We start from the raw sequence: 27,490 nt of genomic DNA, 5'->3' as shown, positions 1-27,490 counted from the left end.
AGGGCATTCTAGAGTCGACCACATTGCCGTGGGTCTGTAATCACATGATTTCCTTCCCTGAAGGGCATTAGTGAACCAGATGGGCTTTTACGACAATGGTTTCGTGGTCATTAGACTTTTAATTCCAGATTTTTATTGAATTCGGAATTCACCATCTGCCATGGTGGGATTCGAACCCAGCACCCCAGAGCATTATTACCCTGGACCTTTGGATTGCTAGTCCAGTGACAATACCACAACACCACCACCTCCCCAGTGGCTGCTGTTTTGTGAGAAGATGAATTTGCATTTATATATCGCCTTTTGTGACTTCAAGATTTGTTAAAACAGCATATTGGGTACTTTTGAAGTTTGATTACTGGTCCAGTGTATAATATGTGGCAGCCACTGTGCGCATAGCACAGTACCACAAACAATTTGTTAATGACCAGGTAATCTGCTTTAGTGGTGATAGTTTAAGGATAAATATTGGCCAATATATCAAAGGGATTTTCTCTGCTCTTCTTTAAATGGTGCCGTGGGAGCTATTTCACTTAAGAGGGTAGACCTATCTTGATACTGAGTTTCCGGAGCTTGAACAGCGAGTGTCAACATGCTGTTCAGTCATGGGTGTTCTACCAAAATCCACGTGCACATCATCTGAGGTCAGCTAACTATAGACATGACCAGGGCTATCTGCAACTCGACGGCTCCCTGTATTCACTCACTGAATACATCAGAGAGCTCCTGTCTTTTAAAATGATCTATGGCACAGTGCAGAAACTTCTAGGGAATTGATAGAATGCTGTTTGAGAAATTTGTGTAAAGGGTGGTTTGTGTGGTGTACAAGGCCAAAGTTGAAAAGGTGGCACAGGGGTTGGGAGAAACTTTTCAACCGAAGTGTTTTAAGTAATAAAAGGGAGTAAGCATTTTTTAAAATATAAATTTAGAGTACCCAATTATTTTTTTCCAATTAAGGGGCAAATTAGTGTGGCCAATCTGCCTACCCTGCAGATCTTTGGTTGTGGGGGTGAGACCCACGCAGATATGTGGAGAATGTGCAACTAAAAAGGAGTAAGCAGGCAGTCAGGGTTGAAGTATGAAGTGGAATCACATTTGTTCTGCTTTCTATTGCAACCCAATCACAATGTTTTGAAATTTGAGTATGTAATGGCATAGTGTGCTATGACATTCCAACAGAACTGTGTATTTGTTTGTTCAAGGTGTTGTCCTAGTTCAAGAGCACTTAATGATAAGGGGAAAGTGGATGGGACTGAATGGACAGTTTTCAGTGAGCTAGTTAGTGCAGGAGTATGGGCCAAATAATCTACTTAGCTGTAAAATTCTATGATTAACGTTGGGAGAGTCCCACAGGAGAAAGACTGGATGCTTAGTTCTGTGTACACGTTTCCCCCCACACCCTGAATTTAACTCCCAAACAATCTTTGCAGCTACCTGAGAGAGGGGAAGGTTTTCATCAGCCTGGTTCCCTGGCTTGCTAACCTACTGAAGTCCTATTAATTATGTATTTCAACGAAACATTTCAAAGTAAATTGAGAGTAATAACCATGTGAAAGACTACTCTTCAATCTTTGTGAGCAAAGCCTGCAAAACATTTTGCAAAATAAATTGTTAGTGGAGCTTTGGTGCAAATTCCTGTGATGTGTATGTTAGTAACTAGCTTGCTTACTTTTGTGTAGTTGTCTTAGCCGTAGTAGTGCTGCTGCTAGACTTTTGGCAAAGTCTTATGGTAGACGTGTGAAGGTTATGTACAGTGCTAACTTCTTTAATGGTTTTTTCCATAGTAGATTTATGAAAGGATGTAAATATGAAGAAGAAAGACTTGGAAATTCAGATTTTTAAAATTAGAACAATACAGATTATGGGGTAGTATGATAGTGTTTTAAATGAGAAAAGAAAGCACACGATAAAAGCAGATTGTTTCCAATTGTGGAAGGATCTAGAACAGCATGCTATTGAAGCAAGATTAAATATAAGGTTTGGAACAGGGAGTAAGCAAAACTTTGCGGAGTTATGAACTGCAGAATTCATTTTCAAGGTTAGTAGTTGAGGAAGTAAACGTGTCAACATACAAGATTAGATTGGCTAGATGGATGACAGAAAATAGGATAAAGAGATGAAAAGATACAGCAACAATTGACCCCAAGTGGTCAACCTTGTGATTTGGTCAGCAGGATGGCTGGCTGTTCAACTGTAAGGGAGGTGTAGGTGCAGGTCATTGCAATTGAAGCCCGATCCTGTTCTCACTGTAAATCTTAAATGCCCTTTAGGAGCCACTGGATAATAATCAATTGATATTTTCTCTCTTGAGCTCAGAAGAACTTTAGTCAAACTGTTTCTTGGCTGAGGTTTTTTTATTTCCAGAAAGATATCTTGATTTTGGCCGTCGTAATATTCAAAGGAAGCCTGCGGTTTGTTAGCAAAGTCTTTCAGGATATGTATTTTAATTCAAACGGAAGCCTGTGCTTATGGCAGCCAAGGGGTTAATAAAGTTCTGCCTGCACTGCAACACTTGAAATTCCAGCCTCCATTTTCTCCCGAACCGTTCCCTCGTCATAATTCTTTCAATACAGTGTCGTGAAAACTGCACAGGTTGCTGCTTCCCTTCCTTCTCTGCCTCCTCCACCTTCCAATGACTGCAGTGTGTTTGGTTATGAGGTGGGCAAACTGCCAAGTATGCGTGACAGCAATTAAGTGTATGCAAAACAGTGTTGTATTTTGGGGAGGCAGTGTCTGTGAGCGACCATTCATCAGGACCCCAGCACCCAGCGAAAACTGCTTTACTACAGAGAGAGGGAGACAGAATTTTTGTTGCCATTTTTCAAGTTCCCGCTGTGTTGTGTGCGTGTTCATGTGTGTTTAATGTTTTGTTTTTGTTTTCCTCTCCCAAGTATTTGGCTGGCGTTCAACCGTCGGAGGGCTCTTTTGTCCTATTTTACCGTTGTCTCATTGGTTGAGACACGCGCTCGAGATGGGTGAGCGTTAAAATGGGAATGAAAAAAAATTCAATGGATTAAAAAAAAAAAGAATGTACCCTTCATCGGGAGTGGTGGTTGGAATATAAGTAATATTTAAGAAAAGTCTCAATCAATAGTACCGTACCTCTACAATTTAAAAAAAAAATGTTTCTCTTTTTATTCCCTAAAAGAATAATGACCAGTTTGAGACGTGGTTTGCATCAATAATTGGGTGCAATTTTTTTCTTTTTAGATGTGGCTTTTTTTTAACTACGTATTGTTGGTATTTATATTTTTGTGTATTTTTAAACATTATAATACTTTTGTGATGAATTATCATATTATTGGTTACTTTTGAGGGCACAAGTTCTTTGCAAAATGTTGCCCTTGGAGTAATAATTAAACCCATCTGTATTTGCCACATTGCATACTTTTTATTGTCCCGTTTTTCCCTTTTTTAGGATCTTTACACACCTCCCCCACGTTACGCCATGCCATACATTTCTTTTTAATGTGGATTTTGCTTCCTTTTCACCTCTTTACTGCTGGGGTATAGTTCCACAGGCACTATCGCCTCTGGTATTTCACCCAAATGCCCGTTCTCTGAGAGTGAATCTTGCTTGTGAGCATGATCAGACTATTTGGCTATAGGAGACATCACAATCCTCACCTAGCAACCATGCATACACTTTCCAGCCAGGATCTCTTGACAACAAGCAGAACCCAAGGCTGATTTGCTGTATTTTCCCTCTCCCAGGAGCACGGACACCAGTTGTAATATTACCTGGCTGAGATTTGCTAATCTAGAAAGAATAATCCTGCAGTTTAATGGTTTGGAAGGTTCAGCTGCACATTACCTTTGCTAAGCAAATATTCAGAGTAACTGAGGCCTTATTTGCACACCAGTGGTAAAATCTATGAATAAAATTATGTTTACATTGAGGTTTCCGGACCAATATATGCAATATTTAAATCAGTCAGTCAGCAAATATTCTCTTGTAAAAAAAGCATGGGATTATTTTACAAATTAGGAACAGCATTCACATAGCGACAACACCTTAGGAGGTTTCCCTCTGGTTACTTGTCTCCTTTAGGTGATTGAATGGATTGGCTTCGGTCCATGATAGGCTAAAAAAAACTTGTCCCCAGAGTGAATGAAGCAGTTGCTCGGTGTCAACCATCCATCAGGATAATCCATGTCCCTTTAATTTAAAGAATAAATGACTTGGGTGTCATCTCAGAGATAAAATATATCTGATACTTAACCAGATTGGAAAAATATGCTGACAACATTGCTTTCAGATAATGCCAGTGAAGCAGGGCTTTGGTTGTGAAGGCAAATTAAAAACAGAGAAGCGTATTTTTATATACACGCAGGGTAATCAACAGCTGGTGCAGGTTGCCAAGAAATGTGGTTGGGACCAGGACACAAACAGCTAGATGCTGCTGTGGGAAGTGGGTAGGAAGAGTGAAATAAATGTAATGAATGACCTTATTTCATCTAAACCAATCTGATGATCCTTGTTACATGCTGCCTTTTATTTTCTTGGTTCCTGAGCCGTGTATGAATTGATATTTTGAGGGGATGGGGTCAAAATAAATAAATAAAATAAAACATGTAGACAAACCATCAGAGCCACTTCTCTCAAAATACTTCAAACCAAATACTTGAAAATTATTAGTAGTTTTTTGACTCTGGACAGGGAATACATTTTCACTGGTTCTTGCGTAATTTACAGTGTTTCCAGCGATAAATTAATTGAGTATTTTTAAAATTGATTCTGGTGTTTGAGTGTTGCTAGCAAGGCTGTGTTTTATGACTATATGTAGTTGCCTTTGAACAGGTGATAGTCAGTGATCTTGAACCACTGCAGTTAGTCTGATGAAAGTATGGTGCAGTAGACCTAAATAATTGTGTTCCCATACAGTTCTTGTTTATTTAGGTGCTAGATGGTGTGGGTTTGGGAGGTGTTATGAAAGAAGCCCTGGCAGGTTGCAACAGTACATCCTGTAGATGTTGTACACTACAGCCATGGTATGTCCATAAGACCATAAAAAGACACTCAACGTCCCGGCCTCCACCGCCCTCTGTGGCAATGAATTCCACAGACCCATCACTCTCTGGCTGAAGAAATTTCTCCTCATCTCTGTTCTAAAGTGACTCCCTTTTATTCTAAGGCTGTGCCCCCGGGTCCTAGTCTCCCCTGCTAATGGAAACAACTTCCCTACATCCACCCGATCTAAGCATTTCATTATCTTGTAAGTTTCTAATAGATCTCCCCTCAACCTCCTAAACTCCAATGAATATAATCCCAGGATCCTCAGATGTTCATCGTATGTTAGGCCGACCATTCCTGGGATCATCCGTGTGAATCTCCGCTGGACCCGCTCCAGTGCCAGTATGTCCTTCCTGAGGTGTGGGGCCCAAAATTGCTCACAGTATTCTAAATGGGGCCTAACTAGTGCTTTATAAAGCTTCAGAAGTACATCCCTGCTTTTATATTCCAAGCCTCTTGAGATAAATGACAACATTGCATTTGCTTTCTTAATTACCGTCTCAACCTGCAAGTTTACCTTTCGAGACTCCTGGACTAGGACTCCCAAGTCCCTTTGCACTTCAGCATTATGAATTTTGTCACCGTTTAAAAAATAGTCCATGCCTCTATTTTTTCCAAAGCGCAAGACCTCGCACTTGCCCATGTTGAATTTCATCAGCCATTTCTTGGACCACTCTCCTAAACTGTCTAAATCTTTCTGCAGCCTCCCCATCTCCTCAATACTACCTGCCCCTCCACCTATCTTTGTATCATTGGCAAACTTAGCCAGAATGCCCCCAGTCCCGTCATCTAGATCGTTAATATATAAAGAGAACAGCTGTGGCCCCAAAGGTCTTTTGGAAGTCAAGATAGATAACATCCATTGGCTCTCCTTGGTCTAACCTATTTGTTATCTCTTCAAAGAATTCTTAACAGGTTTGTCAGGCACGACCTCCCCTTACTAAATCCATGCTGACTTGTCCTAATCCGACCCTGCACTTCCAAGAATTTAGAAATCTCATCCTTAACGATGGATTCTAGAATCTTGCCAACGACCGAGGTTAGGCTAATTGGCCTATAATTTTCCATCTTTTTTCTTGTTCCCTTCTAGAACAGGGGGGTTACAACAGCGATTTTCCAATCCTCTGGGACTTTCCCTGACTCCAGTGACTTTTGAAAGATCATAACTAACACCTCCACTATTTCTTCAGCTATCTCCTTGAGAACTCGAGGATGTAGCCCATTTGGGCCCAGAGATTTATCAATTTTTAGACCTCTTAGTTTCTCTAGCACTTTCTCCTTTGTGATGGCTACCATATTCAACTCTGCCCCCTGACTCTCCTGAATTGTTGGGATATTACTCATGTCTTCTACTGTGACGCAAAGTACTTGTTTAGTTCCTCAGCTATTTCCTTGTCTCCCATCACTAGATTACCAGCGTAATTTTGGAGCGGCCCAATGTCTACTTTTGCCTCCCGTTTGTTTTTAATGTATTTAAAGAAACTTTTGCTATCATTCCTAATGTTACTGGCTAGCCTATCTTCATATTTGATCCTCTTTCCTTATTTCTCTCTTTGTTATCCTCTGTTTGTTTTGTAGCCTTCCCAATCTTCTGACTTCCCACTACTCTGCCACATTATAGGCTTTCTCTTTTGCTTTGATGCATTCCCTGACTTCCTTTGTCAGCCATGGCTGCCTAATCCCCCCTCTAATATCCTTTCTTTTCTTTGGGATGAACCTCTGTACTGTGTCTTCAATTACTCCCAGAAACTCCTGCCATTGCTTTTCTACTGTCTTTCCCACTAGGTTCTGCTCCCAGTCGATTTTCGTCAGTTCCTCCCTCATGCCCCTGTAGTTACCTTTATTTAACTGTAACACCTTTACATCTGATTCTACCTTCTTTCTTTCAAATTGCAGACTGAATTCCACCATATTATGATCACTGCCTCCTAAGTGTTCCCTTACTTTAAGATCTTTTATCAAGTCTGGCTCATTACATAACACTAAGTCCAGAATGGCCTGTTCCCTCGTGGGCTCCATCACAAGCTGTTCCAAAAAGCACTCCTGTAAACATTCAATGAATTCCCTTTCTTTGGGTCCACTGGCAACATTATTTACCCAGTCCACCTGCATATTGAAGTCCCCCATGATCACTGTGACCTTGCCTTTCTGACATGCCCTTTCTATTTCGTGGTGCATTTTGTGCCCCTGGTCCTGACCACTGTTAGGAGGCCTGTACATAACTCCCATTATGTTTTTTTTGCCTTTGTAGTTCCTCAACTCTACCCACACAGACTCCACATCATCTGACCCTATGTCGTTTAGTGCTATTGATTCAATTTCATTCCTACAGATGCATTCGTTGATTTAATTTCATTCCTAATTAACAAGGCAACCCCGCCCCCTCTACCCACCCCTCTGTCTTTTTGATAGGTTGTGAATCCCTGGATGTTTAAATGCCAGTCCTGAACCCCCTGCAACCTCAAGTCCTATTGACCACCCTATTTACACTTTTTGCCAGAACACTGGTCCCAGCTCGGTTCAGGTGGAGACCATCCCAAGGGTATAGGTCCCCCCTCTCCCAAAACTGATGCCAGTGTCCCATGAAAAGGAACCCCTCTTTCCCACACCACTCTTTCAGCCACGTGTTAACTTCCCTTATTCTTGCCTCCCTATGCCAATTTGCACGTGGCTCGGGCAGTAATCCGGAGATTATGACCCTTGACCTGTTTTTTAATTTGAAATCCTAGCAGTTTATAATCTCTAAACAGGTCCTCTTTCCTAGACTTGCCTATGTTGTTGGTACCGACATGTACCACAACAACTGTATCCTCCCCTCCCTCTCCAGTATCCTTTCAAGCCGGTCAGAGATGTCCCGCACCCTAGCACCGGGCAGGCAACATACCATGCGGGACTCTTTATCCTGCTCACAAAGGATACTATCTATCCCCCTGAAAGTAGAATCCCCTACAACTACAACTTGCCTATTTACTCCCTCCCCTTGAATGGCCTGCTGAACCATGGTGCCTTGGTCAGCTGACTCATCCTTCCTGCAGCCCTGTTCGCCATCCACACAGGGAGCAAGTGCCTCATACCTGTTGGACAGCGTCAAGGGCTGAGGCTCCTGAGTTCCTGACTGCTGGTTCCCTTTACCTGCCTGACTTGCAGTCACACCTTGCTGTCCCTGGCCTCTGGCAGGATTTAAACTACTTACTCTGACAGGTGTGACTGCCTCCTGAATCACAGTGTCCAGCTAAGTCTCCCCCTCCTGGAAGTGCCTCAGTGTTTGAAGCTCAGACTCCAGCTCATCAACTCTGAGCCGGAGCTCTTCGAGCAGCCAACACTTACTGCAGATGTGGTCGCTGCAGTTCGCAATGGGATCTGCCAGCTCCCACATCAAGCAGCTCAAGCACATCACCTGACCAGCCATCTCTAATTAGTTAATTCGTTTAATTTAAGTTTACGAGTTTAGCTGTGTGTTTTTTTACATTTGGGACAGATTTGCTATCAACCAATCAGATCACAGCTTCCCTCTGATGTCACTTTTGAAAAAAAAAAGTGGAAAACAGGAAGTTACCGTTAGGTTTTTATACTCACACAGAGACTGCTCCTCCTCCTCCGAACGGCTCCCGAAACTTTCCTGGTTACCTCACTGCACCAAATTACCAAGTTTCAAATTCCCCCGCTGGATGTGTCTCACTCACTCAGGCTGTGTGTGTCTCTTTGACCTGCGCAACGCTTCGGTGGTAGAAGGAGTGTATGTTTAGACTTGTTGATATTGACATTAGAATAATTTTATCAATGATTGTGGGAAAAACTAATGCTCAGTGTACCACCCTTGTTTGTTTTGATTTTTGTTTTATAAACCGGAAGTACTGGAGGCATGGTTTAAATCTTTCAAGCATTACTTTTTAATCCCTGCCAGTTGCTTTTAATATATGTGGGGTTGTCACTGGAATTTCTGTATTGTGTAATAGTGGAGGTGGTAAATTTGTATACCATGCCCATTTGACCTGTGAAAAGACTGCTACACAAATATAGATTTTGACATACCAAAATTTGAAAAGAGCATTTTGAACCTTGCCGGACCATTGAGGTTTTTTAAATTCTTCCATGGGACGTGGATGTCGCAGGCATTTATTACCCATCCCTAATTGCCCTTGAGGGGGCAGTTAAGAGTCAACCACATTGCTATGGGTCTGGAGTCCATGTAGGCCAGACCAGGTAAGGACAGCAGATTTCCTTCCCTAAAGGACATTAGTTAACCAGATGGGTTTCTATGACAATCAACAATGGTTTCATGGTCATCCTTAGACTTTTAATTCCATATTTTTATTGAATTTAATTTCGCAATCTGCAGTGGCGGGATTTGAACCTTGGTCCCCAGATATTACTCTGGGTCTCTGGTTAGCTAGTCCAGTGGCAATACCATTATGCCCCCCACCTACCCGTAGGTGCATGTGGTAACAGGGCTGTTTCTCGTAGGAACACTTTGAGATGGAAATTAAGAAATCATGTTTAAAGCACATTGCACAAATTCAAATTGTGTTTGCTCACATACTGTCTTTATTAGTCACAACAGATGCTTGGTGTAATTGGAAGACATGTATATTTTCAGTAATTTGTACAAAAGTTTGCTTGGAGCAAGTGATCAGGGTAAGAATTAGAATTGTTCATCTGAGTCTTTGGAAAATAGTGAAAGGATTGTGACCATTCTTGGCTGTATTCATGAAGGACCAGAAGATTGTACATTGAAGTCAAGCCACCACTGACAATTGAATATGTCTCATTGGACGTCAGCTTCCTATTAGGTCCTTGTTAAAGAATGATGAAAGAATAAATAAAGTTGGACTGGGAGTGGACATAGCAACCAAACTCGAGCACAGCATCAGTCTCTGCTGCAATTTTCAGCTCTTCTCCTCACTGTTTCCCAACCACCTTGTGTAACTTGTCATTGTCAAGGATTGTGTATGAAGAATGGGTTCGTGCGCAAGGTGTCAGAATGGATGGCTTGTGGGACCTGAAGGACCATTTCCTGTTCCTCCAGGCTCTTGGGTACTGAAGGGCTGTGCATACTTGTGCACTGTACCCACGAAGGATGTCTTCGGGGAGCAGGAGTGCGAAAAGAATCATGGCAATAGCAATGAGTGCATCAGCTGCTTAATGCTGTGCAATGTGAAGGTTTAATTTGTTTGACCTTCTGTCAAAATGAATGGGTTTTGGGTGAGAAATCTTATACTGTGCACAGATGGAAACCTGATGAAGTAAATAAAGTTTGTTAATGATCTTCTATTATTTATGTTGCAGAATTTTTACACCATATGTAAGAGAAGATCTGCCGGGCTGTGGACGCCCTTGAAAACTGTCACGGGTAAAATTTACATGTTTTTAAAATGGATAATAGAATGTTTTAGATGTGAAGACTTGCTTCCCCCAAAGCCCTGTCCCAAATTGTGTTCTACAGCATTTGGTGTAGTAACATGCCATAGAGAATTGAAAGTTTCTAGTTCAATGAATGATGTAGCATTCTCAGAACTGCAAGAATAGTGCCCCTCAATCAATTACTATTTGAACATAGTTTTCTTCTGCCAGAATACTTAGACCTTCTCAAGTGATTTTTTTAAAGGGAAGATGGAGGGTAACGTTTACATTTTGTCCCTGTACATTTGACCCACTGAAAAACTGTATGTGTGAAATAAACTTGGGCTGATTCAATCTCTTTCCCAGCAGGCATGGGCTCATAAATCAGGACTGCTTCTAATTGGACATTTAATTGGTAATGTAATGATGACTGGTGTTCCAAGTGGAATAAATGTCACACCAAAGTGCAGTAGCTCATCAATTTCCTGAGGTTGGTACTGAGGCATATTGATGGTGCATGACCTAGGAGAGCCTGTTTCCCTGATTCAACATGGGAGGAGGCGCTAGGGTCTTGGGGTTTCGTAATTGTGGGAAGTGTATGGGGTAAGAATATAAATGTTTTAAATAACCCTTTCATTGGAGGTGTCTTTTGATAGGTTTTTTATCCTGTTCTGACCTGTTCATGTTTTTCCTTCCAAACAGCGTTTGTACAAAAGTGTTTGCGGATATTTGCACAGAAACCCTTCTCATGCAGGTTAATGACGGGTCAAGGCGCCAGGAAGCGAGTCTCAAGACCTTCATGGTAAGAGTGTCCTGTTGGAGTTTCAAGGCTGTATTCAGAACAATGCTTATGGTTATTTTGAGGATTATATTACAGGATTGTCCAGGGGACAGTGTGTCGATTTGGATGTTTTCAGCTGGGACAGTGCTAGGAATGCTACAATTGACCTTCATACTCTGGGCCTAAAATGGGGGAAATCATCCACACTTCCCAATAATAGATGGTGTTTTGTGAGCCCTGTTGGAAGTCTTACAGTAAGATGTCTTACAACGCTAGGTTAAAGTCCAACAGGTTTGTTTCAAATCACTAGCTTTCGGAGCACTGCTCCTTCCTCAGGTGAATGAAGAGGTATGTTCCAGAAACATACATATAGACAAAGTCAAAGATGCAAGACAATGCTTTGAATGCGAGTATTTGCAGGTAATTAAGTCTTTACAGATCCCGAGATAGGGGTAACCCCAGGTTAAAGAGGTGCAAATTGTCTCAATCCAGGACAGTTGGTAGGATTTTGTAAACCCAGGCCAGATGGTGGGGGGGTGAATGTAATGCAACATGAATCCAAGGTCCCGGTTGAGGCCGTACTCGTGTGCGGAACTTGGCTATAAGTTTCTGCTCGGCGATTTTGCGTTGTCGCGCGTCCTGAAGGCCGCCTTGGAGAACGCTTACCCGGAGATCAGAGGCTGAATGCCCATGACTGCTGAAGTGTTCCCTGACTGGAAGGGAACATTCCTGCCTGGCGATTGTCGCGCGATGTCCATTCACCCATTGTCGCAGCGCCTGCATGGTCTCATCAATGTACCACACTTCGGGACATCCTTTCCTGCAGCGTATGCAGTAGACAACTTTGGCCGAGTCTCACTAGTATGTACCACGTACCTGGTGGGTGGTTTCTCACGTGTAATGGTGGTACCCATGTCAATGATCTGGCACGTCTCGCAAAGATTGCCATGGCAGGGTTGTGTGGTGTCGTGGTCACTGTTCTGAAGGCAAGTAGAGGGGGTGTGGGGATGATCTTGGCAAGATGTTCCTCTTCATCGATGATGTGTTGAAGGCTGCGAAGAAGATGTCGTAGTTTCTCCGCTCCGGGGAAGTACTGGACGACGAAGGGTACTCTGTCGGTTGTGTCCCGTGTTTGTCTTCTCAGGAGGTAGATGCGTTTTTTTGCTGTGGCGCGTTGGAACTGTCGATCGATGAGTCGAACGCCATATCCCATTCATACGAGGGCATCTTTCAGCGTCTGTAGATGTCTGTTACGCTCCTCCTCATCTGAGCAGATCCTGTGTATACGGAGGGCTTGTCCATAGGGGATGGCTTCTTTAATGTGTTTAGGGTGGAAGCTGGAGAAGTGGAGCATCGTGAGATTATCCATCCTGAGGGTTGCGGTAAAGCGAAGTGTTGAGGTGACCATCCTTGATGGAGATGAGTATGTCCAAGAATGCAACCGATCTTGGAGAGTAGTCCATGGTGAGTTTGATGGTGGGATGGAACTTATTGATGTCATCGTGTAGTCGTTTTTGTGATTCTTCGCCGTGGGTCCAAAGGAAAAAAATGTCATCGATGTATCTGGTGTATAACGTCGGTTGAAGGTCCTGTGCGGTGAGGAGGTCTTGTTCAAACTTGTGCATGAAGATGTTGGCATACTGAGGTTGCGAATTTGGTCCCCATGGCAGTTCCGTGCGTCTGGATGAAGAACTTGTTGTCGAAGGTGAAGACATTGTGATCCAGAATGAAGCAGATGAGTTACAGAATTGCGTCTGGAGATTGGCAGTTGTCGGTGTTGAGTACGGAGGCTGTTGCAACAATGCCGTCGTCATGGGGGATGCTAGTGTAGAGTGCCGAGATGTCCTTTGTGACGAGGAATATTCCTGGTTCAACTGGTCCATGGGTGCTCAGTTTCTGTAGGAAGTCCGTCGTGTCGCGACAGAAGCTGGACGTTCCTTGTATGATGGGTTTCAAGATGCCCTCGATGTAGCCAAAGAGGTTCTCACACAGGGTCCCATTGCCTGATACGATAGGACGGCCTGGTGTGTTGGCCTTGTGTATTTTCGGGAGGCAGTAGCGATCTCCAAAGCGGGGAGTATGTGGGATGAGAGCACGTAGGGTGCTCTGAAGGTCTGGATCCATGGTCTTGATCAGTCTGTTAAGTTGGCGGGTGCATTCCTTGGTTGGAACTGTGGGTATCTGTCTAGTGTTCCTGATTGTTGTCGGTACACTTCTTTGCATTAGTCCGTTCTGTTCAGTATGACGGTTGCCCCTCCTTTGTCTGCTGGTTTTGATGACAATGTTGTGGTTGGTCTTGAGAGCGCGGATGGCGTTGCGTTATGCTTGGGTGACGTTCAGAGCTGTCTTGTGAATGCGACTGATGAATCTGGCATTGACGCGATTCCTGACGGCTTGAGCATACATGTTGAGTCTAGGGCAGCGGTCTTCCGGGTCCAATTTGACTCTTTCCTCTTCGGTTGCTGCACCGCAGATCTCTCGGTCTGCTGTTCCGGTTCATTGGTTGACTCATTGGGTTTGCTGTCGGCCTCTTGTGGTCTGTGAAAGAACTCCCGGAGCCTCATTCGCTTGATGAAGTCCTCCGTGTCTGCCGCAAGACTGATGGGGTCCATTTTGGTGGTGGTGCAGAAATTGAGCCCTCTGCTGAGGACTTGGATTTCAACTGGTTGAAGAGTGTAATCCGACAAGTTGACAATAGATTTCCCTGTATTGTTTTCTACTGTGGTACCAGGGGAGGCTTGGTTGCTGTTGGTGGTGATGCCGGGTTTCTCAAGCTTCCTGTTCTTGGTATGCATATAGGTGGCATATCATCGTTGTCTCACCTATTTGGTGGTGTGCCGCAGCTGGTCTGCTACGTCTTGAGCGCAAGTTGAGAATATGGCCTCTATCTTGGTTTCCAGGTTGCGGAGTAGAGCTGGTGTACGAGGTGGTTGAGGAGTATGAGAGAGGTGCAACGGCAGAGTCTCTCAGCGGAGTCTGTGTTGTAGGTTGACTTGAGTGGGTTTGTGATCTGTAGCCCTTTCGGGATCTTGTCTGCTTTCTTGCATCTTTGTAGAAACTTAATGTCAGTGTCTATATGCGCGATCTTCTTGGAGATCCTCTCCACTTTGATCCGGCAGATTGCGGTGTCGATGGTAGCCATGATGTGGAGATGCCGGCGTTGGACTGGGGTGGGTACAGTAAGAAGTCTTACAACACCAGGTTAAAGTCCAACAGGTTTGTTTCAAATCATTAACTTTCAGAGCACTGCTTCTTCCTCAGGTGAATGAAGAGGTATGTTCCAGAAACATATATATAGACCCAAAGTCAAAGATGCAAGACAATGCTTTGAATGCGAGCATTTGAAGTCTTATGTTTGTGGATATTTGGTAGGAACGTGGTTCACTGAGATGTATGAATGATTGCAGAGATTGTCATTGCACTGTGCGGACAGGGGAACTTTGATTTTTTTTAAATTGTCTGAATTCTGGTTGCTTGGGTCACTTGTGAAATTCCTTAACCGTAAATATCACCATTTGATTGCTTTCATATTTGATGATTCTATCTATATATTTGGGTTCTCAAGCTCTGCCATATATAGATAGCAAAATTGTGATTTAACCCCCGTATCCTCTGATTATCTGGGGAATGTTCTCACTCTCAGTTCTGTCTTTGTGAGGAGTGAAAATCTGATGTGAACGATAAGGAGGAAGGGATACTAAAGGTCAAATAATCTGTGCCACACCCAGTGATAGACCAGTGGAAGCCGGCTGCCTGCCTTGATGGCCTGGGACATGATTTTGGAAAATTGGGGAGCAAAATAACTGAGACAATTATTGTTCCTGATAAATACCCCAATATTGTTGAATTTTGCACAATATAACTTTGAAAAAAAAAGTAAAAGCTTCATTGCAATTCTCGTAAGTCATTAGGCCTTTTATCTGTTCCAATATCATAGAGTCAGAAGATAAAATTAAGATTGGGTTTACATATTGAATTGTTTTAGTATAGTGTATTTTACTTGGGTTGAATATCTAAGACGTTAAGGGAAATTGACAATTGAAAGAATCCTGTCTGCTGTAAATCAGACCCACATAATTTGTTCCATCCTTGCTGCTGAGTCAGAAGGCTGAGATTTCAGATGCCACTCCAGGACTTCAGCACAACACCCCAATGCAACCTTCAGGGATGCTATCATAAGAGCATGAGAAAAAGAAGGTAGAGTAGGCCATATGACCCCTTGAGCCGATGTGCTATTCAATATTATTGCCCACTCTTGGGCTCAGCTACACATTCCCTGTAATTTTAGACACGCTATCGATAGTCTTGAGTATACTTAGTGATTGACCAGCTGAAGATTCACAATAATTTGAGAAGAAATATTTCCTCACCTCATTCTGTGCTGCCCTAAAGTTAAGATATTCAATGTGAGCAGCACGGTGGCACAGTGGTTAGCATTACTGCCTCACGGCGCCGAGGTCCCAGGTTCGATCCCGGCTCTGGGTCACTGTCCGTGTGGAGTTTGCACATTCATCCCCACAACCCAAAAATGTGCAGGGTAGGTGGATTGGTCATGCTAAATTGCCTCTTAATTGGAAAAAAAATTAATTGGGTACACTAAAATTTCAAAAAAATAAATAAATAAAAAAGATATTCGATGTATCGCAGTTGGCTCAAAATAGTTATTTTCTCCTCTTGCCAATTTTATATAGGAACGTATAGGACCACAAAAAAGAATTTCGAGCAATTGGCTGGTCCCAGGGATCAAGACACAATACATACAGTTCAGTATCTGCAATCCCTCATTTTATTCACAAACTGACAACCTGGCCAACTCCTCAAAATTACTGTTGTTGTCTGACTTGATTACCTCGCTAGGAATTCATTTGAAATATTTTGTGTCGCTGACTTAAATAATTCTATTTGATTGCCCACTCACCATCTTCCTTCTGAGCTTCTGCTGTGCTCTGGGCTTGTGGTAAACACTTTCTCAAAGTTCAACTTCGTATCTTTAAGGAGCTTGGGTCATCCTTTGAGTCTCATTTTGTCCAGTATACACAAATTGGATGTCTGTCGCCTCTCCTTGAAGCCAGATACCTGACAGGTAGCCCTTTAGTTCTCTCTTTTTTTCTACTAAAATGATGTCCTTCATGCAATGTTACCAGAACTATGTTTTGATTCATCTCAGAATGTGGGTGTTGGCGCCATTGTTGGCATTTACCCTTCAGCCTTAGTTGCCCTGGGTTTGATACATCTTGCTGGGCCACTTCAAAGGGCAATAACATAGGTGTGAAATTGCATGCAGTACTGTATAGACTTAGTATCACACCTTGTGATTCTGATTCTGTTCCAGGCACTGTACCAACCCAAAACTTTGACAAAGTTTTGACAAAGAGACATCCAGTTGTCCTTCTCTCTTCACAGATGTGTCAGATGTACTGTGATTGTCCAGCATTTTCTGTTTTTGTAACCCAGGACCTATTTGTCTTATTTGCACGTGGCCTGTGCACTAATATCGGTAACATTGTTTTCCTGTGCAGCAACCTGTTAAGTCCATTTTCGTTGTGATTTTTTTCCAGTTCCATCTCCAGTTCCTATTGAAAATGTGCAACTACTTGATCCCTGCTTGTTTTTTCAATAGTGTCAGTTTTTCATGTGTTATCCTTGATGTTGACCGTTGTCAAATTATTTGACTGCAGGAAGCATCACGGACAAGCCAAATCCTATCCTCATTCAGCTCATGCCCAATACTTTCAACAATGGGGCCTTGTACGAGTTTTCCTTTTCCTAATCTAGGGCTCTATTATTTCTACCACTGATCCAATTAATTTAATACAGATCAAGAATTTACTCTGGGATCTTCCTTGTCTGGTTAGCTCAGCCATTTCCTGGTAATGCCTCGAAGGAGCTCTTTCAATGTTGAAATTTTTACTTTTTCTTTTGATACAATGGTAAATTTATGATATTCGGCCTGGAAATAAACTGTTAGACTACACCTTCCAGTATGTGCCTGGAATTAATCCAAAGCTGCAAAGACTTTGCGGGAATGTCGAACAGCTTCCTGCTCTAACAGCAATAAAAAATGAGATAGTGATACCAGTGTATAGAGCATGAACTGGAGACAGCTGGTTGGAAGGAGTTACTGAGCCTGCATTGAATTAATATCAGTGGAAATGAATTATCAATGTGAATCATGCTTCAGTGATCATGTCGTTTCAGCTGTCTCTCTGTTAATTCCAATACTCTCATATCATGATTTAAGTTTTCCTGTGAATTTACATCATGAACTAAATATATAAGTGAGGAGTCTGTCTGTATTCTTAGCAAATACTGCAAGTTGTTTATCTAAGACTTTGCAGGAATCAACAGTGTCCTGTAGTTTGATCAAGTGGCTCTTGTTCATGGATGAGGTTGGATTGTGACTGCTGTCAAGGTGTCCTCCTCGACTCAGTGGTTGCATTCTCATGTGTTTCATTTTCGGTTTCATTCAGTCATGAGATTTGGACATTACTGGCAAAGCGAGCATTTATTGTGCATCCAATTACTACTTAGTAAGGCGGTGGTGAGCAGTGCAACAGTAGTGGACTCGCTAACACTAAGGGCATTCAAATGGCCATTGGATAGACATATGGACAATAAGGGAATAGTGTAGATGGGCTTTAGAGTGGTTTCACAGGTCGGCGCAACATCGAGGGCCGAAGGGCCTGTACTGCGCTGTAATGTTCTATGTTCTATGTTCTTCTTGTACAGCTTCAATCTTTGTGGTGAAGTGCACCCATAGTGCTGTTAGCAACAGAATTCTAGGATTTTAATCCAGCTATGTTAAAAATGGCGATTTATTTGCAAGTCAGGTGATGGTGTGTAACTTGGAAGGAAACCTACCTGTCGGTGGTGGTGTTCCCATGCACCTACTGTTCTTGACCTTCTATGTGGTAGAGGTCTGGGTTTTGGAAGATTATTGAAGGAACCATGGCAAGTTGCTCCAGTGCATCTTTTAGATGGTACACACTGTAGGTTGTGACAGAGTAAATGTTTAAGATGGTGAACTAAAGTGATGTGAAATGTCAGCCTAGATTATGTGCTCATCTCCTGGACACGACAAAGGTACACCCTGCCAGGTTGACTCTGCAATAACCTGCTGATTAACAACTGGGGCATGTGCATAAATTGGGGGAGTTGTCCCATAGGCTAGTCAAACAACAACCTGATATGGTTCCCGACCACTATTGCCACTTCATTGAAGTGCTGAGGGAATGGTGTGGTGCTGGAGATGCCACCATTTAGGTGAGACATTCCACCAAGTCCTGTCTAATCTCTCACCTGGGAATCAACGGTTCCATGGTGCTTTTTAAAGAAGAGCAGGTTAGTTCTTCCTGGTATCCTAGTCAATATTTATTCCTTAAATAACGTTTAAAGCAGATTATCTCGTCATGTATTTAATTGCTGTTTGCAGGATCATCCTTTGTGTAAATTGATTCCTGCATTTCGTGCATTATAATAGTGACCACTTCAAAATTGCTTCACCGTCAGCAAAGTGCTTTTGGACATTCTGAGGTAATGAAGATGACTAGAAATGCAAGTCTTTCTATTCCATCTTGTAAGACTTCACGTTCAAGTTGGGTGTTATCCCAATCCCGCCCCCCACTCCAAAGCATGGAGGTCACTGACTCGTAGCCATGAGGATCTTTTGTCATTTCTTTCTCCACTAGTCCAGGAATACAGATGATTTTGTAGCATCCTATTGCCTTTTAAGTGGCACTCAGAAGCTGAATCTTTTCTGCTCTGTCACTTCTACCGTTTCGCCTTAATCTTATTTTAATTGCAGGAAAGGTAGTGTAACAAAATGGTTGCCCATTTGTTCTCGCATCATGTACAATCCCATGTATTTTCATTAATTTTGCTGACCAGCCTGTGCTGCAATAATTGACCGTGGCAGTAGTTGAGAAACTAGACTTGGTCTTCACACGCGGCTGGTAAGAAGGAAAATGAGATTCTTGTTGCTGGTAATTATCCGTTGATGTCCCCTCTTTGCCCACCCTCCTCCCAGGAATGTGCACCCATCAGGTGTGGACAGATCAAACACTGCTGTTATCCTCTGCATGATTCAGTAGCCAGCCTACATGTGCTGTTGAGTTTTGTACATGAGGAATGCAGGGCAACTGGTCCAAATGGAACCATACCTCCTCGTGAGACAACAGATTGAGACAAGTGAAGAAGGCATCCAGTAGAGCATATACCTCTGCAATGCTGTGTTAACTCTACGTTACTTACAATTATACAATATCTATTGCTGCAAAGTTGAAAATAAAATCTTTTTATTAAGAGATTCCATCTCACCAAGGAGGCTTTAGGTCATCCCCACCCAACACCCTGCTGTGAAAACTCTGCTCCCATTTTGACAGCTGTGACAAATTCCACTACTGAGCTTCCAGCACCTGAGTAGATACATAACATTCTAAAACAATAAAAAAGGTTCTAAATAAAGCAACCCACAATATTGTTTTTTTTTTTTTAAAAAGCCAGTGCTCTATCTCCCAATATTAACAGATCCTTAACAATAAAATTCAAGATCTAGATCTGATTTTTCACTAAAATGAATCCATTCTTCTTTGAGCCATACCCAATTTGTGTACCAGATTTTGCTGAAATCCATCTGTTGATTTTTGAGAGATACTGTTTACATTTAATGAACAAGGAGCGAAAACACTACGCTCCACCTATCTTCAGTGGCGGAGCTGAAAAAGAGAGGGAAAAATTCAAAGAGAAATATACTGGTTCATTGTTTTGTTTTCAATATCAGTTTAGGAAAAATGGAGTGTTAATAATAATCTTTGTTAAAGATAATTAAAGTTCTCCGTTTCCTGAGGGATAAAATAGATGTCAATTCTTAATTTCTACAGCAACTAATTGGCAAAATGCTGACCAGTTTTTGACACTATTGCTCAGCATTTCAAACACATTTTTTGTTATAAATTTAGAGTGCCCAATTCATTTTTTCCAATTAAGGGGCAATTTAGCGTGACCAACCACCTAACCTGCACATCTTTGGGTGTGGGGGTGAGACCCATGCAGACAGGGGGAGAATGTGCAAACTCCACACAGACAGTGACCCAGAGCCGGGATTGAACCTGGGACCTTGGCGTCGTGAGACAGCAGTGCTAGCCACCGTGCTGCCCTCGTTTTAAACACATTTAACCAGAAAGGCTGCAACTCAAACTTAGTCAGCGTTGATATTTATCCATTTATCTCATTGAAACCTACAAAATACTTAGAGGGATAGATTTATTTCCTCTGTTTGGGGAGTCTCGAACCAAGGGACACCATTTAAATGTTAGGGGAAGCCACTTTGGACGGCGATGAGGAGAGTTTTAGAGGGTTGTGAATTCTGTACCCCAGAGCAGCCTGTGGAAGCTTGGTTATTGAGTGTGTTTACAGCAGAGATTGACAGATTTCTAAATGCTAATGACATAAAGGGGATAGTGTGGGGAAAAGGGCATTGAAGTGCCTGATCAGCTGTGATGAGGGAATAGGCCGGATCGGCTGAACAGCTTACTCCTCCTATGATCCTATTCTGAACTTCTTTCTCTGTTTTAAATTTGGAAGTGGAAAAAAAGAAAATCAATATTGTGTAGAAAAGGAGAATACTCTGGATTCAGGAAATCTGAAATAAGAGAAAATCTGGAAATACTCAGGTTATGCAGCATCTGTGGAGAGACAAACAGGAAGAATTGAATGACAGAAGAGTTTAAAAAAAAAAAATTTAGAGTACCCAATTCATTTTTTGCAATTCAGGGGCAATTTAACGTGGCCGATCCATCTAGCATGCACATCTTTGAGTTGTTGGGGTGAGACCCGCGCAAACACGGGGAGAATGTGCAAACTCCATACGGTCAGTGACCCAGAGCCGGGATCGAACCTGGGACCTCGGCGCCGTGAGGCAGCAGGGCTAACCCACTGCGCCACCGTGCTGCCCCTGAATGACAGAAGAGTTAGACTTCCAGGAGCATCTCCAGCAACAAAACAAGACATTAGTTTATTCTTGGTTTACAGACTGCCTGGGCGCGATTCTCCACTCCCACGTCGGTTGGGAGAATCGCCTGGGCCGCCAAAATTTCCGGGGACGCCGGTCCGACGCCCTCCCGCGATTCTCCCAAGCGGCGGGAACGGCCCGGTCGGGTTTCGCAGGCCGGAGAATTGCCGGAGACACCGAAAATGGCGATTCTCCGGCACCCCTGCTATTCTGAGTCCCGGATGGGCCGAGCGGCCAGGCCAAAACGGCTGGTTCCCCCTGGCGCCGTCCACACCTGGTCGCTGCAGTCGTGGGCGGTGCGTGAATGCTGGGGGGGTGGCCTGTGGGGGGGCAAGGGGGGATCCTGCACCGGGCTTCACCTGGAATGTGGGGTGGCCCGCGATCGGTGCCCACCGATCGTCGGGCCGTCCTCTCTGAAGGAGGACCTCCTTCCTTCCGCGGCCCTGCAAGATCCGTCCCCCATCTTCTTGCGGGGCGGACTTAGAGAGGACGGCAACCACGCATGCGCGGATTGGCATGCGCGGATGACGTCCGTTATGCGGCACCGGCCGCGTCATGTATGCGGCGCCGCTTTTACGCGGGCGACACGGCCTGGTGCGTGTAGATGACGCGGCCCCGATACTGGCCCATTGTCAGGGCCTGAATCGGTCGGGACCAGGGCCGTTCCGCGCCGTCGTGAACCTCGACTTTGGCGTGGGAGTGGAGAATCCCGCCCCCTGTTTGTGGTCCACACATGCGCTTTCTAAAAGAGAGATCATTGGATTGCGATCAACAGTGTGTGCGTGCTCCAGTTTGTTTTTCCTCTATCTGGCTGGTTTGACCCCATTTATTTTCTGCTGTTTCTAGTAAATGGCTACGAAATATATATGTTGTAGAGTTCATCTTGAAGCATTTCACCTGCAGTGAATTACTTTAATGTGCACCAATGACTCGCATTTACATAGTTCATTTAACAAAGTAAAATTTCCCAATGCTCCTTAATTCACAAGAATCTATTAAATACATTTTGTCACCAAGCCACAAAAGGAGATATTAGGACAGGTGATCAAAAGCTTGGTCAAAGAGGAAGATTTTAATCAGCATCTTAAAGGTGAGCGGAGAGATGGAGAGTTTTGGGAAGGGAATTCCACAGTTTGGGGCCCAGGCTTGGTGAGCAATTAAAGCGAGGGACAGACTAGAGCATATAAGGTAGTCATTTTGAGCACAGAAATTGCAATTAAATGAATAGCCACTTGATGATTTTTGTGGCATTCGCTGAGGTAAGATTTTGCTCTTGTCTCCAGATGAACGTCATGCTTCTCGTTATTGTGGGATTTTTTTAACAGCTAAACCTTAAGTTAGCATCTCCTTTATATCTTCATCTAAATGATGGCACCATAATAATTCAATGCTCTGAACAGCATTGTAATGTTAGTCTAGTTTATGTGCTCAAGATGAAGAGTAGGGTTTAGATCCATAATATTTTAAATATGTGGGTGTCGCTGGCAAGGCAGTATTTATTGCCCATCCTCATTGCCCTTGAGATTCTTGAACTGCCGAAGTCCATGTGGTATAGATACACCCAGTGCTTTTAGGGAGAGAGTTTCAGGATTTTGACCTCAACAAAGAAAGAATGGTGTTATAGCTCCAAGTCAGGATCATGTATAGCTCAGCGAGAGACTTTCCCATGCGTCTGCTACCCGTGTCCTCTTAGAGGCCATAGGTTTGAAGGTGCTGCTGAAGGAATGTTGGTGAATTCCTGCATTGCATCCTGTAGATGGTGCACGCTGCTGCCACTACGTGTAAGTGGGGATGGAGTGAATGCTTAAAGATGGTGAATGGGGTGCTAATCAAGCAAGCTACTTTGCCCTGGATGGGCACTCATCCAGGCAAGTGGAGAGTATTCTGTCAACTTGTCACTTGTGCCTGGGCTGCATGGTGCGCAGTGGTTAGCACTGACGCTGAGGACCTGGGTCGATCCCAGCCCCGGGTCACTGTTTGTGTGGAGTTTTGCACATTCTCCCCGTGTCTGCGTGGGTCTCACCCCCACAACCCAAAGATCTGCAGGATAGGTGGATTAGCCACGCTAAATTGCCCTTTAATTTTAAAAAACTTGTCGCTTGTACCTTGTAAATAGTGAACAGGCTTTGGGGAATGTGGAGGTGAGCTTATTGGTGCTGAATTCCCAACCTCTGCATTTATTAATTTATTTCCTTTTAAAAAAAAATTTAGAATGCCCAATTCATTTTTTTAAATTAAGGGGTATTTTAGCGTGGCCGATCCACCTACCCTGCACATCTTTGGGTTGTGGGGCGAAACCCACGCAAATACGGGGAGAATGTGAAAACTCCACAAGACAGTGACACAGAGCCGGGATCGAACCTGGGACCTCGGCGCCGTGAGGCATCAGGGCTAACCACTGCGCCACCGTGCTGCCCATGCCTCTGCATTTATAAGGCTCATCCAGTTCAGTTTCTGGTTAATGATGATCTATGATGCTAGTGTCGGATTCCGTCATGGTAATGCTATTAAATGTCAAGATGAGATAGTTAGACCTTCTCTTGTGGAGATGGTCATTGCCCACCACTCGTGTGGCACATGTTACATGTCACTTATCAGCCCAATATTATCCACGTGTTTCTGCAACCCTTCTAATGATGTGACTAACTGAGCCAAGCTGGCATTAAGATGTGGCATCATCATTGATTATGCGTCTCTCTCTCTCTCGCCCTCTGATTTGAGGGGCAGCACGGTAGCATTCTGGATAGCACAATTGCTTCACAGCTCCAGGGTCCCAGGTTCGATTCCGGCTTGAGTCACTGTCTGTGCGGAGTCTGCACATCCTCCCCGTGTGTGCGTGGGTTTCCTCCGGGTACTCCGGTTTCCTCCCACAGTTCAAAGATGTGCAGGTTAGGTGGATTGGCCATGATAAATTGCCCTTCGTGTCCAAAATTGCCCTTAGTGTTGGGTGGGGTTGCTGGGTTATGGGGATAGGGTGGAGGTGTTGACCTTGGGTAGGGTGCTCTTTCCAAGAGCCGGTGCAGACTCGATGGGCCGAATGGTCTCCTGCACTTTAAATTCTATGATAATCTGTAAATTCTATGATGTAATGTACTAATAATCGCTTATTGTCACAAGTAGGCTTCAATGAAGTTACTGTGAAAAGCCCCTAGTCGCCACATTCCGGCGCCTGTTCGGGGAGGCTGGTACGGGAGGCTGGTACGGGAATTGAACCCGCGCTGCTGCCTTGTTCTGCATTACTGAAGATATCGAGTTCTTCCTGGCCCCAGTCTGGTCTCAGTCAATGGCTAAGTCGGATTATAGGTATTGATTTATTTTATTTCAAATAGCTTGCAAGCTCCACTCACTCTGATAAAAGGCAGGAGACACATGTCTCTTGAAACTTCCAGAGCGAATGAGACAAAAGAAGCACAGCATCTGGTTTCACACACACGTGGATTCAGCATCGAGTTTCACATACCCACGACCAAATAAGGTAGCGGTGACAAATACAGGATTCTCATAGGTCTTTCTCACACATTCTTTGACCTGGCCATATAAGCTGACCTTCACAACCACTGATCCTGATAGGCCCACTATACATTCCTCCTCTCTGGGCCTCTTTCTCCCAGCAACCTTTGTGCAAAGAACCGGTCCTAATAGTTACCCATCCCTTTGTTCACTCCCTGCAACCCGAATTAATGTCTATAAATGCACTATCCTAATCTCCTGCTTTCCTATATTAGGGTATACCTCCACACTATCTTAACTGGTCATCCCAGTCTAATGCTCTTTTCTTTAGTTCAATTCCTCATTCCCTCCTTTTATCATTCTATGATAACTACTATTCCGCCTCCCAACCAACATTCCCTTTCGCTACCCGCCGACAATGGGACACCATTGTCGTTGTGGCAGATGCATTGTCCTGACGTCTGGGTTACGCTACACCTCCGTTCAGTGCAGGTGGAGAACAGACATGTTATATTTTCTTTCACCTCTGCCACGAGGATCTCTATTGGTAGAGAATTGTTTGGGTAGGTAGTCCCCCTAATGGTCAAAAAGTATGCTAACAATTCGCCAGACCAACAATAGTCCTGTTGCTGTTTCGGTCCAAATTTGGATTTTGGTTAGGCATAAAACTTCCAGTGTCCATTATAAACATCCCCGGGTTAATAACCTGTATCAATGTCTGGTCTGAAAGACCGTCCCGCAATTCATTACATTCCGTACATAAACACCTCATCACATTTTTACAGCCACTGGCACTCCGTCCGGGTTCCTTCTGTTTTGATGGTCGCCAGTAACGGGATGTCATCTTGGTGAGTGGTGATGGGCCGAGTCTATCGGCATCATCCGAGCCATAGTCGACTTACAACACATATTAAAGCATCCAATGATTATACAATATACAATTATAATAACAAGTATTATCAATCCATGCATCAGGTAAAACCCCATGACCGAGCTATGAGAGCTCACTCTGAGCTGAATCCTGCTGTAGGGTTTATATCCCCCTTCTAGTTGTACTGACTAGCAGCTATCCCCGATCCTTGTCATGTGTGTGTACATGTCGTGATTTGTAAACTGTGCACGGAAATCAATTGCAAATTCATCCATCCCGCAGACCAGTGTCGATAGACTCTTTGTATTGTTCTTTCCTCAAGTCTAATCACCGTGAACCATAGCTGTCGCTACTCAGGAAGGTAACACAATAGCTATATCCGTGTGTTCCACTACCTCCAAGGCATCTGACTACCTTGGGATAGCAGCACCTTAGAAGCTTCCTCATGTCCTTAGAAACAGCACACAACGCAGTCCACCAGCGACCAAAAAGGGTTTTATCCCTCACTGGTATTTTGTTTTTTTGGAAGTGCTTTCCGTTTCTCATTGGAATGGTAAATTATGATATCATGTACTATCCACTGATTATCTTGCTTTATGAATTGCAGAAGCTTCAATCGATCCTGTTTCTATTCCTGACTTCCTCACACTAACGTCTAACATTGTACTGAACCATGTAGTCTGCCAGCCCTGGTTTACATGAGACAATACTCAGTTTTCTTCAAATCACTTTTGTCTGTTACCATTTTCCTTACAGCATGGAGTGTATACTTGCTATTATTTGTTTGTTTGTTTTTTACTTTGCAATAACACCACTTGCACATTTTAATACAGTTAACCTTTGGAGTTACAACCCAATTGAATCCATACATTTAAAAAAAATATATATATATTCAAATTTTTCAACAAATTTTCAACAACCCCCCCCCAACAAAAAGAAAGAAACAAGAACACAACAATCAAAAATTATACATTGGATTTCCCCCATACACAATAACCCCTCATATAACATTTAAAAACACAAATAGGGAAACACCCCCCATCTTCACCCAAACGCCACCTCAAAAGAACCCCCCCCCCTCGCCCTTGGGCTGCTGCTGACCTCCTCCTAACGCTCCACGAGATAGTCTAGGAACGGTTGCCATCGCCTGAGGAACCCTTGCACAGACCCTCGCAAGGCAAACTTTATCCTCTCCAGCTTGATGAACCCTGCCATCTCATTGATCCAAGCTTCCACACTAGGGGGCTTTGCATCTATCCATAGTAGCAAAATCCTCCGCCGGGCTATCAGGGACGCAAAGGCCAGAATACTGGCCTCTTTCGCCTCCTGAACTCTCGGCTTGTCCGATACCCCAAATAAATTGAATCCATACATAACAGTCCCTAACAACTTACAGGATATTTTGTCCGTAATAACTATTACACTCTCCAATGCAATATTGTTTGCTGCATTGGTTACAAATTTCCCACCATGGCATCAAGCTGCCAAAATTCTTAAACTATTGCCATTTAAAATGCGGGGGTTCCTCATCAGTCGCTGCCATCTGTCGAGACCCTGAATAAGTCCACCGCGTAGTACATACTCCGTGGAGACCACCGGTCATCCAATAGCTAATGTCCAGTTCGAGATGTCTGACCGGAGGTTTCACTATTCAGTAATAATTCGATATTTTGATTTGTTTCTAACCCGTAAGGTTTTTCTTCTGGGCTCTTTCACTTAATTCCCTCAAATATGTAACCAATTCTATCATTAGTTTCCCCCCCGTACTGTCTAAAACATTCTTCTCTGGAGTGTAGTTCTCGTTCTTCGTCTGTGTTATTTTTGCTTAATCTGAAAACCAAATGATCTAACTATCGACGCCAGCCCCCGGATCGCCAGACCCGACCCCCGATGGCAAGACCCGGCCCAACGCGACCCCGAGAGACCAGCCCAACAACCCTACCCACCTGGTGATGGAAGAAAGAAAAATCCACGTGGAGGCCCGATCGGGCCTACTTGGAGATCCGCGCCCAGTGAGGGAACAGA

The 27,490-nt window shown here is 43.6% G+C and overlaps 1 protein-coding gene across 6 annotated transcripts in view; it reads left to right on the top strand.

The window, feature by feature from the left end:
- LOC140404059 (trinucleotide repeat-containing gene 6B protein-like) overlaps positions 1 to 27,490 on the top strand; it is a 235,842-nt gene that overhangs the window by 24,093 nt on the left and 184,259 nt on the right. For 5 of the 6 annotated variants that reach the window (XM_072492420.1, XM_072492419.1, XM_072492416.1 and 2 more), the window contains exons 2-3: positions 10,301 to 10,364; positions 11,057 to 11,156. In XM_072492420.1, the coding sequence (XP_072348521.1) occupies positions 11,103 to 11,156 (54 nt within the window). In that variant the 5' untranslated portion in view covers positions 10,301 to 10,364; positions 11,057 to 11,102. Of the gene's footprint in view, positions 1 to 10,300; positions 10,365 to 11,052; positions 11,157 to 27,490 lie in introns of those variants that run through there. The other variant, XM_072492418.1, reaches the window with a different exon arrangement.

This window comes from Scyliorhinus torazame, chromosome 29 (genome assembly GCF_047496885.1).
Source record: "Scyliorhinus torazame isolate Kashiwa2021f chromosome 29, sScyTor2.1, whole genome shotgun sequence".
Classification (NCBI taxonomy): Eukaryota; Metazoa; Chordata; class Chondrichthyes; order Carcharhiniformes; family Scyliorhinidae; genus Scyliorhinus; species Scyliorhinus torazame.
The sequence above is the reverse complement of the archived record's forward strand: the minus strand, read 5'-3'. Positions and strand labels throughout refer to the sequence as shown.